The sequence below is a fragment of the Bombus vosnesenskii genome, unplaced genomic scaffold (assembly GCF_011952255.1).
Source record: "Bombus vosnesenskii isolate JDL3184/JDL3185 unplaced genomic scaffold, Bvos_JDL3184-5_v1.1 scf7180000015060, whole genome shotgun sequence".
Lineage (NCBI taxonomy): Eukaryota > Metazoa > Arthropoda > Insecta > Hymenoptera > Apidae > Bombus > Bombus vosnesenskii.
The window spans coordinates 132775-149773 of NW_022883801.1; the positions used below are offsets into that span (position 1 = coordinate 132775).

Genomic DNA, 16999 nt, shown 5'->3' on the forward strand with positions numbered 1-16999 from the left:
AAACACAATTTACTATATTTCCATGGATACATATGTTCTTTAGTAAAAAAAAACTACGAAAATTGAAAACTCTACTATCAAAACGATACGTGTATGTAACGTTTGACAATATTCACATAATGTAATGTAAGTAAAAATATATTCCACTAGTTTATTAAAAATATCCAATTAATATATGCAGATACGTAAGACGAAAAATCTATAATAATTTACCATAGATTTATCAATATCAGGGGGATTATGTAATCGAAAATAATATTAATAATAACGCGGAAACGAGGAATAACATGAAATAATCAAATTGCATTGATGTCTCCATTTTCGAACAAATTGTGTTTAAAAGTAAATATACGAAAATTTAACTAATTTCTAACTACATAGGTACAGACAATCAACCGAGGATTACATTACTTTACATTATACATTATATTACATTAACTAATTTCTAACTAGATAGAAACAGACAATCGACCGAGGTTACCCTAGATAACAAAATATAATAAGTTAAAGATTGATGAATTGATTGAATAAATTGATAAGTAGAATAAAACTTTGTATTTAAAGCTTCGTTTTGACAAAAGGGAAGTTTGGAAAGTGGAGAAAGTCGTTTTGGAAATATCGAGTCAAAAATAATTCAGTACACATGTACTCGAAAAATTTTTTAATTCTAACATATTTTATCAAGAATGAGACTACAGGCGCAAAAATTTTATTTCACATTTTCGACTTATCTTAACATGTAGTATAACTTCCTGTTAATTGTTCACTCAGATGCAGTCAGAAATTAGTTAAATACAGATGTTACTTGCCATGTTTCCAAACTCTATCTACTCAAAAGTGAAGCCTGTAACGTAATTTTATTACTCTTGACTTTCTTCTAGTTTTGAGCTATGGAATTTCTCTGACATCACCTATACCACAAATCTAAGCCCACAGTATAATTCTTATACAATATAATATATAGTAAATTGTTTAAGTAATCTTGTTTATTTTCATCTATCCCTGATGAAATGATAATTTTATCAAATATATTTTCTCGTACCATTTGCATATTTAATGTTTTTTACAATATTCGCACACTTTGTACAGAAATTTTACCTTTCATAATAACACTTTGAAATTCACTTAAATACATATCGGTAAATATCGATAATGCAGATGCTACTAATAATTATCGGCAAGCTATCGCCACGATAAATATCGATTTCAATATTTATCGGTTCATATGAACCATTTAATCATTGACGTTTCTGGTAACTTTAAAATATATAGACTCTCTTTTATAAGATACATTGCTCACAAATAGTTGCAAAGTAGAATTTAATTAAGAAAAGTCATTTTTCTGGCTTATTATCATCCTCCGACAAGCATCGTTTACCATAACGAAGCAGACGTATTTAATAACTGAACTTTGCGAGCGACTGGATCGATCGAGCCATCTCACTATACCAACATATTAAATTGACGAATGGGTGAGTTTGAGCAAACTGGCTGCTTCTATTGGGATTGGGAGATATGTGAATCTATTGTACCCGAAATCATCCAAACCACAAGGTAACAAACCTGTAAATGATAACTGTTTTATTTGATACACTACTATTCATTTTTAAAAACATCTTAAAATAAATTTATCTTTTTCTAAAATAAAATTATCTTCTTAAAATAAATTGTATATAATTCGAGAACAAATAATATTAATAATACTAATAATAATAATATTAATAATAATATTAATACTTATAATTTACAAAACTATTTGTTTATTAGCAGATAGTATATATCTATCGATATAAACATTTTTTTATATAAATAATTTAGGAAATTAACATGTATTATTTCAAATTTTATATTTAATTATTTTATACTTATTATTTTATACTTAAAATAAAGGTTGTAGGAAAAAATACATAATGAGTACATCTTTGTTGATTAGTTGATTTGTTGAATTTAATGTCACCTTATAATTAATACTTAAATATAAAATAGATAGAAGTGAAAAGAACCTGTTAGATTCAAAGATATATTTAACGAAATGTAGAAGTTAAAAGTATAACTATTATTTTATTGTATATTTTATTGTAACAAAACTAATTTTGAGATCAAATAGAAAGATCATTTTTATAACAGGGGATTAATTGACAATATATTGAACTTTAAAACTATCTATACATGGAAAATAGAAAATGTGACATATCTTTTTCCACAGTTTTCTTTTATTGTTAGCATGTTATTATTAGTAAATAGCAAAAATATAATTTCCCTTTTCATTTTCTGACATTTACGTCACTTGATAACTAAAAGACAAATAAGAAGAAATATTTTAACATAAAATAATTGAAAGGGGGAATAACTTGATACATTTACAAACACAAGTCTTTTGAAAGTAGAAAATATATCTACGATGTTTTTTAAGAAATGAATAATATTGATATCATTTTTATGTTAATTTAATTTAAGTGATACTAGTGTGCAGAAAGAATAATCTTATTAATATTTTTGTAATGTTCACGAAGATGATAAAAATACATAATCTCAAAGTCAAATGAAAATATAGCTTTGATGTGAAATTGTATCAAACTACTTATTATGTTTTTCACCAATGACTTTTAATTGCAAGAAAAAAGAACAAATAAATATCTATTAAAAATCTAGCCTGTATAACATTTTTTAAAGCTGCGTTTACTATTTAAAAAATGTTTTAATATAATAAAAGTATATTATTAGGAATATATTTGATGTGATATCTTAAATTCAATTGATTAAAAAACCTTAGTTAGATAACATCCTAACTAGATTATTAATACCGCGCTAGACAAATAAATGAACTTTGTTTCGAAACGCCCTTGCGTTCTGATTAATTTTGTTACCCTTGAGGGTGTCCAGGCTGCTCACGATGCATTGCATTGCATCTGTTGCAGCTGCTCTCAGCGTGCAGTATCTTTAGAATTCCCCTCCGTTTCTTTGTCGCACCGCGCTTTATTCGAGAACTTTCTTTTTTAGAAAAACTCTAGGAAGCTACTATCACGAAATATATCATACGGAAAGCTACCTAACTTTTCCTTCTTTTTTTCCTTTTCTTTTATTCTTACAAATTTTCTTACAAATAAAACAAGTTGCTTTTGTTAATAATCCAAATGCTTTTTCATTGCTTATAATTATCCTAAGATACAATACGTATAAAACAATTTTTGTAAACATATAAAGCAAAAATTTTATTTTCATTAATAATTTAAATTTATCGTGTATTTGTATAACACATTACGACAATAAAAAATGTCTTTTTTTACAAACCAAATACATTTTACGGATCGTTTATTTTATCAAAAATCTTTCTAATTAACAATTTCATTCAATTGTCAATTCTTTTATATTTACATTTTACTCCAAACTTAACTTCATCCACTAGTATTCCAATTTGCCATAATTTGTGTACAGTTCTATCAGAGTTCATATTTTAGCAAAATTATATTTGATATAAAAAAGTGGCTACGCAATTTTGATAAGATAGCTATTATGAAATGTTTGATATCTGAAAATTAAATAGGTTTCATCAGCAACTCTTTCAACGCGTCGCTAAGAATATTCATTTTTCGCGACACGGCTAAACACGTCGAACGGACGAGGTCGAAGGTTACAATTCAACGAAAGCGGGAATTATCTCTTTCTTGTTGTCATTGTTCACAATTAGCCTTTGTTCGTCGCGCAGAATGAGATACGCTTTTAGGGCGCGCCAGAATTACATTTCAATTTATAGCCCGAGTATTTTTCAGCCGAACGTTGGTAAAAGTACAAACTGCGTCTCGTTTCATGCCGCGTTTCTTTCAATCTATACTGGCAAAGTCTCCACGCGTACAACATTCTTTTATCCCTTTCGGATAAGATTACAACGTTTACTTCTGCATAAAGAAATTCAACAAAAAAGAAAAAAAAATTTCCCATAAAAAAGAATTGGAGAAGTGTAGAAACACTTTACGTATTATTTATTTTTAAAACATTCAAAATTAATCTATAAAAAGAAGTTAATTTTCGAGATCTTTTCAATATTTTGGATTTTCTGTAGTATTATAATTAGTATATAAATTTGGAAATTGAAAAATTTAGACTAAAACTGAAATTTTTAATGACAAAGAAGGTAAAATAATATCTATTATAATCTAATTATGATCCAAAATTTTTCACTCAAAATGTAAATAATTAAAACTTAAAAATTTCAAATAGATAAATACACTTGAAATATTCTAAAAGTAAATTAAATTCTTTTCAGCAAAGATTCGCCTAACTAAAACCTCATAATTGTCTCATTAACAACTAATTGCTAATCTATTGTAATTTTCTTGTAACTAGGAGCTTAATTCAGGTCAAAATTATTAATTGAAATCATTACTTTATATTTGTTAGGAACTTAAATCATAAACGTAGAATGTTAATGTATAACACTAGAAGCTAGTGATAAATTGCGGTATGATATAGTAGAATATAGTAGAATACCAATACAGTAGAATACAGCAATATAGTAGAATATGATACACGACGATGCACACACGTGTTGGACTTAACCGTAGAAATTCGTAGCGAAACAAGTGTGTCGTAACACAATACTAGCCACTTTCATCGGCTAGCGCGCGAGTTTTCAGGATTGAGTTACGCCTTACGTCCGTCCACCTTGGAAAACTAACGACATTACATAAATTCTTCCAAGAAGCTAACACGATCGACTAAGAACGACATTTGATGTTCTTATATGAGAACATATGTATCTCGTTTGAGTACGTCTGTTTGGAAATAGTAAGCGCATATAACTTGATCAAAATATGCTTCTAAGGACAAAGCAATTACTCATTTGTAAATTGTTTTGTTTCATTGATATCCAACTGGAGATTTTATATGTATTTAGCAAAAGAATTTAATAAATAATGAGAAATATAAAACATGATAATAATACTGTAATTATGTATTGGTTGTATGTATGATTAATTTCAAATTATATCTACATACGGTTTTAATCACGAATATCTGCCTATACCTATTGAATTTTGTACATCTAACTTAACAAAGAAACTAAAAATGCATTTTGTCATAAAATTATTTATATTTACATAACAACACCATTATTATTATTATTATTGTATATTTCTAACAGGAATGAAAAGAATTGAAATCTTGGGATAAAATTAGATACAAAATTATACAACTTTTTAATTTTTTCAACATCGAGAAGATAATAGAATACTATTGATGCTTACGAAAGACCTGCTAGATATTGATACATACATTGATAAAAATATAATATTAAGCCTTTTTTTATCTCACATAGGTATAACACTATATGTATCTTTTGTAACATTGTCTCTTATATCTTTTTTTAATTCTTATTTCTTAATTAAGGTGAAAACGAATAAATTGTATTATATTTTATCAATATGTGTCTTTGCGCGTCGAAAGACTTCGTAGGGCTAATATTTTCACCATATCTAATATTCTCCATTTAGGAAGAGTACGTTTACTTTAGTAACTGACTATATATAATATGTATATAATTCAATAATAACTGACGCGCCTTATCCCATATAATAAATTGCTCTCTTTAGCAGAACCTTTGTTTCGTGTTTTGTAATATGTATGTAATACAGGGTGGTTGGTAACTGGTAGTACAAGCGGAAAGGGAATAATTCTACGCGAAAAAAGAAGTCGAAAATATAGAATAAAAAATTTTTTTTATTTTTTTTTTAATTTTTCCATTGAGACAACGATCTACAGTGAGATCCGTTATAACGAAACGTGTTAAAGTGCACGCGTACCGAGCGAAAATTCAAAGTCGATTTTCTCGAAAACAAAGCCTCAAACGAAAAATTTTTATTCTATATTTTCGACTTCTTTTTTCGCGTAGAATCACCCCCTTTCCGCTTGTACCACCAGTTACCAACCACCCTGTATATCTGATAATGTATTTATAACACAAATGAGTAATTCTTGTTTCGAATACAAATGACCAGAAATGGAGACAATAGTAAAAAGCGATCTTTAATTGTATTATGTAATATTTAAGCAAAAACCCGCAATTGCAATTTTCTCTCATTTTTTATTCAAAACTGCATTTTCACAACTTCCTATTCCCTACCATATAAAGGAAGCAAGTCTTCTTTCGAAGTATTAGTAGTAAATAGAGTATAAAGGAAAAATAAACGTGGCCGTGAAATGCTAATCTAAATAAGCATTGCGCCAAGTTTGTAGAAATTACGTAAATAAACACAAGAAGCTGCGGCCAATCGCTATAGCAGAACGGATGGTCATCACTCCACACGTGCAGTTTCTAATGCGGAATTTTCTCAACGATGACATGCTACTATACTCTGTAAAACGATCTTCCGAGTCGTTCTCAGGAAAAATCGTTCAAACGAGAGAAACATCTTTCTTCCCAAGAAGATCCGTTGCTTCCTGTGCCCTCATTGTTCGCGTTTCCAGCGGTTTTGCACGGCTGAGTGTTGCTAACTGTCAGTCGACCAACAGTAAAATATTCAACAAAGTTGACTAACAAATTAGGCTAGTAATTGTATTTTCAACTGCACCACCCGTTTTCTAATCTTGCTACGAACTATTAATCATTGCACATAAACAGTGATGTTTACAAGTTTTGTACGAAAATGAAGACATTGGATAATCGGACACGTGAATAACCGAAATGTAATTTCGTTTCGTCAATTATCAATTTATCGATAACAATCAGTACACCTAATAAAGTATAAGCACCTAATATAAATCGAGATAAATTTTATTGCTTAAAATAATATGTTATACAAATATTTCGTAATTTAATTAATAATTCTATTTATAATAATGTTATATTCTCGTGGTAAAAAAATTAACTGAATAGATAATACCAAAAATTTTCCTTATACTGTTATATTGATATTATATCATAAAAAATATTTATTAAGACGAAAGCAGTTTGGGAAATAGATTTTAATAAAATATACTGTACTACTGTAAACTGAAATAAGTATTGTATAATTTTGACAGCTGTGTTGTAAATCAGAATAAAAATGTTTAAGACTTGTTACTCTATTTGTAATTAACTTGAAATTACGAGTAACATTAGAATTTATTTCGCCAAAAAATTATTTTAAGGTAACCTACATACTTGACACTGCTACAAAATGGAATCGTTTAATTCTAATTATTATTTTAGTACAAATAACAAGATAATCTGAACATATTTTTCTGTATGTATGTATCTATAAATACGTATACCTAAATTATCAAAATAATAATTATATAATAATGTACTAATGATAAACGAATACTGTTTATTGCACTTAACATTTAATAATATTGATAATGGCAACATGTTGAAACGTGCAACGAACATCCTCTTTACGGAAGATTAAAATAAGCAACTGAAAATATCGATTTAAGTGGCATTAAAAAATATGAAAATAAAAATACACTATGAACTTGATTATTATCTAGCGTATAAGGTTCTATAAAATGTGGCTTCCTTCTATGTTACTAACTTAACAAGATTATATATGATATGTTGACATTGATGGCTATTTGTATTTGAAAACATATCAAGAATAAAACATTCATTCAGGAAAATATTATTACAAAAGATATGCTATCTAACACACTTGAATATAAGACGAATATATAAAATTTTAAAAAATATTTTATCACTTTATATTACGAGAAGATACTGACGATGTGTTTGGTAGAACTGTCAACGAGTCCGCTCAAAGGGATATATTTTATAAAGGGTACAATGGCATCGATTGAAATTCACGTGTCAATCACGTGCAAATAAAAGAAGTAGTTAAACAACCTATGCTTTACATAAACCTCGCTCCTTAATTAACAAAGAAACTAATCTTACAATCAACAAAAAAAATTCGATAAACCAAGAATGAAAAGATAATGAGAACTAATGAATCTTTTTGGACTCTTGAATACAAGCTATCTTACAGACTTAAATAACTGACAGTGCTCCGTGATATTATCTATCATTGCGCAATCTAGCGATTTCGAAAATTGCAACAGTAGCACAGTCTTTCTGTCAGACCATAAAAGCCACCGAACATTCATAACAGCGATTCCAACTCTCGTTGGATATTAAATAAATACTAAACGATTCGTATCAAGAAGACCATCTTTCGTTTTACCAAAAATGCTCAGAAAAAGATAGTGGAACTCACCGAAATACTTGTCTGGCTCTAGGCCTGAATCTTTGTCTAATCCGCATATGACAAAATAATCCGCGAATCTCTGAGGATGTTGCTCTGGTCCGCGCATTATTCCCAAGCTCCCGTTCATCTTACCCGGAGAGAAAGGTCAGATACGGCTCACCTCCGCGGTAGACGAAGAAGCACCCTCACGAAAACGATTTCCACATTATGGACCTCCACGAAACTGTCATTTCACGCGACAGCGAAACAACAGCTGATGTTGACGCGTACAGAACGTAACGCACGACTCCGCGGAGTGCGGATCTCGCCGCGAATAATTGATCTTTACTTTGTCACGTGAACTTGCCTACAAATCGATTCTCGTAGTCGGGGCTGAAAGCTGGCGCGTAATTTTAAATTATAAGATCTATCCGAATTTACAAATTAAAATACTGAATACATACAAATAAATCGTTTCATCATCATTTAGATTTCTATATTTTTTCATTTTTATTTGATTTGAATTTGTTCAACGAGTCCGAGTATTGGTTGATGTTCATTGAGAAATAATATTTATTGAGAACTTTAACTTATAGTCTTTATATAAAACAGAATGCCTACGTTATTATTTTCCTACGTTATTTTTGTAAATAATAGATTTGTGAAAAAGATAGAAAAGGATAAAGTTTCACTGTGGTTTAAATAAATTTTTTAAAAGATAATTTATATAATTGTTTAAAACAGTATGAAGTAATAATCTGAACAATTTGTACATATTATATATATATATATATATATATATATATATATATATATATATATATATATATATATATATATATATATATATATATATAACAATTTTTATCTTGATTTCCAATCACATATTTTTGTACAAACATAAGTAAAAGCAAAAATTAATTATTATCACGTGATAAAAAATTTTCAAGATTTCTTGGTACAATAGTAAATCTAGTTATTTATTTACATAAAATACAAATTTAAGAAAAGATTTGTGGTTGCTTTATAACTTTATATAATATTACATTATATGTTATATATTATTTTCATTTTGTCTCAGTTATGGTCATGAAATTTTATCTCTTTTTCGAGGATTATTATATAAATCACAGATGAGAAATAATGAAATGATTAATATATGTGTGTGTAGTATAAATACATTTCGCTTTGGTAAAACTGATAATTTATCGCGCCATCTGTACAATAGTGCACAAAAGTTTGTTCACTCATGGACAGGTTAGATTTGTGCAGTTCAAGTTAAATTTCTTTCAATATAATAATATAGTAAAAGAGTATAGGATTTTCACATTTTTACGGATGATGGAGGAAGTTGACAATATAATTATTCATTCATTGCGTCAAATAGGCTGGTAAGATCTATTTTCTGCGACGTTTTATGCATTTAATAAACTCTTGATATCTGATGTCAACCGGTTTTATATGACTGAAAGTGGGCGGTGATATTTATGTGAATTATATTTTATACTTCCAAATGATAATTTGTAATTTATTTTATCAAACAGGAAGACATTACGATATTACTTAAAAAAAAATATATATATATATATCGCGACATTGAAATAGTGTTTGCAAATACTAAATGATTAAAAAATAGTTGCAAAAGTGTGATATAATTTTTTAATTAATTGCAAGATTGTATAAAAAAATTTATTTTAATTTGTTCTACATGTATATTGCAGAGTTTGATTATCAACCTAAATAATATTTATTTGACACATATGTTATGTAAATTACATTACTTAACACTGCTTTAGCAATTCAGAATTAAATAAAGTATTATTCATATAAAAATACTTTGCAAATTTTTAACATCAATTTTTTTAGTGACATAACAGAGAATATAACAAATCTCAGTGGTTTTAACACAGAATTGGTAGTAGAGGCAACGGTAAAATGTTTAGACATAATAAGACCAGGACTTGGATTATCAACAATTTTACCTATAAATATGGCAGCCAGATTTCGACTAGGTGCTACACTTGCTCAAGCATGTTCAGTAAGATTTTATAAACATATAAATTATTTATGCAATTTTGATATTTTAATTTTATTGACATCTTGTTTCTAAATTTAGGAATTAGGATACAAAGGTGATATTGGTTATCAAACATTTTTATATAGCTCAGAAGCAGACCTAAGGAAAGTTTTCATGTTTCTTATTGAAAAATTACCGAAAGAAAGTGATAAACCTCTAAGCGAACCTGTTAGCAATATTGCATTACTAGAAAAATCTATAGCAACAGTAATAACACAGAGTCTATCAGTTTCATGGTTACCACATTATTGCCATACAAAGGGATTTAGAAATAGAGGACGGGCAAGAATCCCTTATAAATCTGTGAATTTAGAAGTTCCAAAAATGGACAGTAAAGAAGGTAATATTGCTTACATTTAATGTATTTTAATACTATAATAATATTTTGATTAGAAAATTTTGTTTGCCATAGAATATCAAGATTATTGCATACATTATCTGCAATCTGTGCCTGAGCAAGTGCAAAATGAATCATCACTTCTACCTTCTTTGATATCTTACAATGCAAGAGCTCTTCATACACATTCAATGAGTATTCTTGATCAAATAAATTGGTTAAATAAACAATATTGCGATAAAATTATTGAGGCTAATATATCTGGTGATATTAATTTTCTGAATGGAAATTCAATAAAAGATAGAACATTACCTTCCAAAGTAAGCTTTAAAAATATTGATAACGATGTTCACACAGTCTCATTCTAGACTGTTTTATTAATTGTTTATTATCTTTCTGTATATAGCAACCTCAGATAAAAGATAATGGCACTAAAGAAACTAAGATTATAGAACAAAAAGTATTAAATAAGATGGAAAAACAAGACTTACAGATAGAAAAAATAAAAATAGAATGTGAGTGTTCCAGAAATGACATAGAAAAATTGCAAGATGCAATCAAGAAGCTAAGTACCAGTGTAGCACAAGTAACAATAAATTATCAAAATGAGGAGAAAGAGTTAACAATTAATGAAGAACAAAAAAAGATTAAAGCAAGAATTTATGATCTGTTTCAAGATGGGGAAGAAAATATTAAGAAACTAGAGACAGCAATTGAAGTTACTACAAGTAAATTAATCAATTTAGGTAATCAGTGGGAGAAACATAGAGTGCCTCTAATCCAAAAGTATAGACAAGAAAGAGAAAAGCATTCTACTAAAGCTGTAAGTACTATCATCGTAATATAAAATAAAATTCAAATTATTCACGTAAATTCAAAATTTCATGTATTAAATATATATATTTAGAGTGCAAGTCAGAAGAAGCTCGATGATATTAAGTTACTAAAAGAGAAGGAGAGAGAATTACAAGAAGAATGTCGTAATAAAGATCAACAATACTCACAATTAGTAATCGAAGTTCAAAAACTCCCTAAAGAAGTGAATAGGTCCGCATATACTCAACGAATTTTAGAAATAATTAACAATATTAGAAAACAAAGAGATGAGATTAATAAAGTATTAGCTGACACGCGTGAAATCCAAAAAGAAATTAACACACTTACAGGCAGATTAGAAAGGTCCTTTACTGTTGCTGATGAATTAATATTTCGAGATGCAAGAACGAATGAGGCATCAAGAAAAGCTTATAAATTATTGGCCACACTTCATTCTGATTGTAGTGAACTCGTAAGTTTAGTAGAAGAAACAGGTGCGACTATAAGAGAAATAAGAGACTTAGAAGAGCAGGTAAATATTGTATAGTATAAAGGTAATAATATCTTTGAAGATGACTTTTATATTGCTGTTATATTATTGAAACCTAATATAATTAGAGAGTTATAATGGATTTTAGATTGATTGTGAAGCTACAAAAAATGTTGGAGCAAATTTGGAAAGGATAACTGCTGATTTGAGACAAATGAAACAAGAAACAGCAGAATTAACGGCACAATTACAGAGTAAAACTTCGTGATTTTTATATAATCTGTGATATTACGATATATTATTTGTAATAACAATGACCAGGTAAAGTTCCATTAACACTTTGACTGCCATGTTGGTCATATATGACTGGCCACGGTTTCTCCTGTGACGCGACAGTGGTCACTGGTGACCAGAGCGCTTGAACTTCTTACAATTGTAAAATGTATGAAAATTGACAGTTAGGGCATTTTGAATATAACCGATAAATAGAAGATACTTTGAAACAAAAAGTGCCCCATTGAACAATTAAACACTTTTATTAGAATATCAATAAAAGAAAATGCGAACAAATCTTGCATCTAACACTGCACTGTGTTTGCATCCATATCTTTGAGGGGTAATCTACGAATATTATTATAAACACAGCTTAGAAAATAATCGTAAATGCTGCTTTATAATCATATATATAATTGAAGTTAGAAGTGTGCACATACCTTACTATTATATATAGAATGAGCAAATACTGTTTACTAATATCTTCTACACGTCTCAACAATATATTCTGAACGTTTTGCTTACAACGAAATGACAAAGGCGAATGGTTTGTTGAAACCAACAAAGCCTTGTTATAATATGTCGCTATCAACTATTACCAAGGCGCCACCTTTTGCCATTATATGCTTTGAATAATAAAAATACTCCCATGGCGTCTTGAGCAAAACGTGTGATTTCGGCGTGGCAGTCAAAGTGTTAATGTTAAAGATAGAATGAGCTAAAGCTTTAATTAGAAAATTTTTACCAAAAGTGAAATTATATTATTGCATTTACAGAACATTCCTCATAAACGAATATGATTACGAAGACCAAATTTTATAGTTATGCAGGATTTGATATATTGCTGCCTATAAAATAGTTTTTAACAGTTATTCTAAATTTAAAAGTAACTGTTAAAACTGTGCCTTGGCCCAAAGTTGTGTGTAACGTAAAGTTATACGTAATTCGCTAATCGTGTTTATAAGAAGGCCAAGATGTGACATAAATGGATTCAATATCAACGCTCAAACGGAACGTTATTTGCTACAAAGCCTAATAATTTTTTTAGCATAAACTTTAATTGTACAGTTAACTTCCATATTTCTAAGAAATAAGTGGCTTTGGAGATATCCGCTATAAACTTACATAATAAACATTTAAGAAAATACTTTAAGGAATTATGTACAAAATATGAGAGATAAATAATGTGATACATATTTTTACTGTTTTTTATTATTATAAACCCTTTATTCATAGTTTTCGGAAGTATTTAATTTATTAAGGTTTTAACTATACACATTTATTAAAAGATTATAAATATGTCAAAAATTACTCTCTGAATTTAAAGCATTGGTGGTATATATTCTTTTTCTCCTTCTAATTTCTTCAGTTTCCTTTGAGCGCCATGTTTGCTAAGGAGTTTTTCCATATTTTCCTTTTCCTTTGCTTCCATTTCTTCTATCTGTAGTTCTATTTCTTCTTCATTTTCAAAGAAAGTTAAAAATCGTTCTTGTTTCTTCATTTCTTCTTTCAATTTGTTTATTTCCAGCAGTTTGGCCTCTCGATTCATTTCCTCTATCTGTTTATCTAATATTAATTGTCTTTTTCTTTCCCATTCGGTATATTTCTGAAATATTAAGCAAAATAATAAATAATAAATTTAATTAATACCCGTTTTGTATTTTTTAATGTATTTTCAATTACCTGCAACTGATCATTTATATCTATATCGTGTTGCTTTTCAACTGCAGATTTAACATTATTTTCTAATGCTTCAATTAAATTATCCTTACATAAATTCTTTTCTTTTAACCCATTGACTTCTAACATTAATTGTTCAAATTCATTTGTTGCTTTTTCTTTATGTACTTTTTCTTTGTCATTTTCAATTAAGCCAAAAACTTCATTGTAAACAATATCTCCTTCGAATTCATTTAACCATTGCTTTATTGACTTTGATGCATCTTGATATTTTTTATATAATATTAGACCTCTCAGTTGACAAGTCCTTCCTAGTGTATTATTCATAAATTTTCCCTGGAAAGCCAGTGTTTTTCCAATTAAATCAATTGGATCAGTAAGATCAAAATGGTCATCAAAGAAAGGATTTCTAAGATAATTCACACGTATTTTTACTTCTTCTTTAGTATCTTCTATTGGTTCTGATGGCTTTTGCCATGTACCTGTATGTTCTAAATATTTATGACAAGCATATATAGATAGTGCATTAGTTATCAAGTTGTCAGTATCCTCTTGCAACATAGGCAAAACAGCAACTTTTACGGCACTGGCATAATCTTCTTTTTTTATATATGCATCCATGAGCATGTTATAACACACATAATCGGGAAAAATACCATATTTAAGTCTGTCATGTAACACATTCATAAGTTGTTCAGTAAGATCATTATCAAATAAATATCTTATGACAGCATGATGTGTTGAATCTAAGGTATTTGTTGTTTCTGCACTTTTTCGTAGTTTCTGGATTATACTCAATAATTCTTCTACCTGATCTTTGCTTCGTATGGTATTTGCAAATATATCTATGTCTATGGCACTAACTTTTCCATCAATAAAAAATTTATTGTCCAAGGTTATAAATAAATCCTCCGGTTTGTATTTTTGGAGTAACGGAAATTGCAGACGAGCTTTCCATGCATTCTCGCACCGGTACGCTTCTGATAAAAAAGACCGTTTTTGCACCACAGTTTTGTGGAACTCATGATACAATTTTCTACCAGACCTAAATATTTTCAACATTTTGTACTCCATTTTTTGTCATTAGATCATATTCTTAAAAAGGTAGCTTTGATATCTTTTTATTTGTGCAATCAAATCAAACAGAAAGGTTACAATTACGATTGTAATATAATGTATAAAATGAAGTATGTTATGTTAATTTAAATGTGCACAGTACTAATAAAATCAAGCTCTAATTCTTATTTACGCGTTTCTATTTACATTACCCATTATAAACTATATATTTCTCAAAATTTTGAGAGTACTTTCAACATAAACACATTTGATTTCAATGAATCCAGCTGCCTGTAAGTCAGCTGCTATCGCGCATACGCGTGTGGTGAACTTTCGGATATTCAAGTTATATATGCGTGTGTTTATAAATAGTTAGTATGTACATATAGTTAGGAAACAGTATATTTTGTATTAGATCAAAATCATTTTTAATCATTGTTTGGGAGATACTTTCTGGAATGGTGAGGAATATAAATGAATTTGCAAATTATCACGATATAAAGGTTATGTTATTCATGATATGCGACAGTTGCAAAGACGAATTAAAAATTTTTTCAGTATTCGATAGTTAATAAAACTGAAAATGCTCATGAAGATAGCATTTGGACATGTGCTTGGGGCTGTTTAAAGAAGAAAAAGGAATTACAGCAGGATAATGAAGATTCACGGTAATTAATTTCGATGTATTTTTTATCATTTATATACTTCTGTACAATTTTCTTCATTATATGGCAGTGAATCGATGCAGTTTAATGGGAATGAGACAGTCGAATATTTAGTAACCGGTTCAGTCGATGATGTCGTCAAAGTTTGGGAACAAAAAGACAAAAGTTTACAACTAAAATATAAATTAACTGGTCACTCGCTTGGTGTGGTATCTGTTGCAGTTAATTCAGATGGTTCAAGTGAATAATTAATAAAAACACAAAATTATTTGCATGTATTTTATTTTAATGAATATATTAATGTTAGCAGAGCTATATGATATGTACACACATGCTTCCAGAATGTGCATCAAGTTCACTAGACTCAAGTTTAAAACTATGGAATTTGCAAACAGGAGAGAAAATATCAAGCATTGAAGTAGGTCCTGTAGATATTTGGACAGTGGTATTTTCTCCAGATGATAAATTCATTGTATCTGGTAGTCATTCAGGTAAAATACATTTATATGGAACAGACAGTGGCAAACAAGAACAAACTTTAGATACCAGAGGTGGAAAATTTATATTGAGCGTTGCCTATGTATGTATTTTAAACATTTATATTGTATAATTTTGTGCAAAAATAACACAAGATAGTTTTTGTATTATATAATTACTTATTTTAGAGCCCTGATGGTAAATACATCGCTAGTGGCGCAATTGATGGGATTATCAATATTTTTGATGTTACATATGGAAAAGTTTTACGTACATTGGAAGGTAATAACAAATTTTGTTAATAAGTTATTGATGATTTACAATTATTAATATGTATTTGAAATATTTTAGGTCATGCAATGCCTATCAGGTCTCTTTGTTTTTCACCAGATTCTCAATTACTTCTTACCGCATCAGATGATGGACATATGAAACTGTATGACGTGTAAGTAATTCATAGTTTCAATTCGCATAAAATAGAAATATGATTAAAACATTGAAACATTAATATATTCCTTCTTATTCTTACATATAGAAAAGATGCTAATTTAGCAGGAACTATGTCAGGTCATGCCTCATGGGTACTTGGTGTTGCTTTTGCTCCAAATGGTCAACAGTTTGCATCTAGTAGTTCAGATCATACAGTTAAAGTATGGGAACTAGCCCAAAGACAATGCTTACATACATTTAATGAACACAATGATCAGGTGAGATATCGTATTACATACAGCATTATGGAATTTTTATTGTAAATTTATAAAGCAGAAAAAGTAATCTGTGATTTGGAGTTGTGAGCATTTTGCTTTTCTAGGTATGGGCTGTAAAGTACAATCCACAAAGAAATAACATGATTGCATCAGTATCTGAAGATAAATCCATTAATCTTTATGAATGTCCATTATATGACAAATAAATTTTTGTATAAATATGAATAACTGTATATTACTTTATGTATATTACATAACTTTA

At 28.7% G+C, this 16999-nt stretch overlaps 4 protein-coding genes across 11 annotated transcripts in view; 2 read left to right on the forward strand and 2 right to left on the reverse strand.

Annotated features, from left to right (window-relative positions):
- LOC117240890 (DENN domain-containing protein 5B) overlaps positions 1 to 8496 on the reverse strand; it is a 69184-nt gene extending 60688 nt beyond the window's left edge. For 5 of the 7 annotated variants that reach the window (XM_033506911.1, XM_033506913.1, XM_033506909.1 and 2 more), the window contains exon 1: positions 8190 to 8496. In XM_033506911.1, the coding sequence (XP_033362802.1) occupies positions 8190 to 8307 (118 nt within the window). In that variant the 5' untranslated portion in view covers positions 8308 to 8496. The remainder of the gene's footprint in view (positions 1 to 8189) is intronic. The other 2 variants (XM_033506912.1, XM_033506914.1) reach the window with 1 other exon arrangement.
- Positions 1513 to 16958, forward strand: LOC117240893 (WD repeat-containing protein 61). Of its 2 annotated transcripts, none has more exons than XM_033506917.1 (10): positions 1513 to 1517; positions 4768 to 4770; positions 15335 to 15349; positions 15447 to 15556; positions 15624 to 15793; positions 15895 to 16133; positions 16219 to 16312; positions 16382 to 16475; positions 16566 to 16737; positions 16842 to 16958. In XM_033506917.1, the coding sequence occupies exons 3-10, from the start codon at positions 15347 to 15349 to the stop codon at positions 16941 to 16943; spliced, it is 984 nt and encodes a 327-aa protein (XP_033362808.1). In that variant the 5' UTR covers positions 1513 to 1517; positions 4768 to 4770; positions 15335 to 15346; the 3' UTR covers positions 16944 to 16958. The 2 variants fall into 2 exon arrangements, with proteins under 2 accessions (XP_033362808.1, XP_033362809.1); XM_033506918.1 differs by having other exon boundaries at positions 15624 to 15787.
- LOC117240891 (coiled-coil domain-containing protein 22 homolog) lies at positions 9366 to 13348 on the forward strand. Its single transcript, XM_033506915.1, has 8 exons — positions 9366 to 9550; positions 10026 to 10197; positions 10276 to 10576; positions 10649 to 10893; positions 10980 to 11396; positions 11481 to 11921; positions 12028 to 12200; positions 12929 to 13348. The coding sequence occupies exons 1-7, from the start codon at positions 9498 to 9500 to the stop codon at positions 12145 to 12147; spliced, it is 1749 nt and encodes a 582-aa protein (XP_033362806.1). The 5' UTR covers positions 9366 to 9497; the 3' UTR covers positions 12148 to 12200; positions 12929 to 13348.
- On the reverse strand, positions 13354 to 15326 carry LOC117240892 (28S ribosomal protein S27, mitochondrial). The gene is made up of 2 exons (XM_033506916.1): positions 13836 to 15326; positions 13354 to 13758 (listed from the first exon to the last, which is right to left on the reverse strand). The coding sequence occupies exons 1-2, from the start codon at positions 14904 to 14906 to the stop codon at positions 13474 to 13476; spliced, it is 1356 nt and encodes a 451-aa protein (XP_033362807.1). The 5' UTR covers positions 14907 to 15326; the 3' UTR covers positions 13354 to 13473.
- Positions 16959 to 16999: the final 41 nt, after the last annotated feature.

Bases quoted from the DNA above. Each gene is read 5' to 3' on its own strand.
- LOC117240892 (XM_033506916.1), bottom strand. From the start codon at position 14,906: ATGGAGTACAAAATGTTGAAAATATTTAGGTCTGGTAGAAAATTGTAT. The intron at 13,759-13,835 runs GTAATTGAAAAT...TTAATATTTCAG, and splicing joins ATATAAATGATCAGTTGCAG to AAATATACCGAATGGGAAAG.
- LOC117240891 (XM_033506915.1), top strand. From the start codon at position 9,498: ATGATGGAGGAAGTTGACAATATAATTATTCATTCATTGCGTCAAATA. The intron at 9,551-10,025 runs GTAAGATCTATT...CAATTTTTTTAG, and splicing joins TCATTGCGTCAAATAGGCTG to TGACATAACAGAGAATATAA. The intron at 10,198-10,275 runs GTAAGATTTTAT...TTCTAAATTTAG, and splicing joins CACTTGCTCAAGCATGTTCA to GAATTAGGATACAAAGGTGA.
- LOC117240893 (XM_033506917.1), top strand. The intron at 15,557-15,623 runs GTAATTAATTTC...ATTATATGGCAG, and splicing joins CAGGATAATGAAGATTCACG to TGAATCGATGCAGTTTAATG. The intron at 16,476-16,565 runs GTAAGTAATTCA...TCTTACATATAG, and splicing joins CATATGAAACTGTATGACGT to AAAAGATGCTAATTTAGCAG.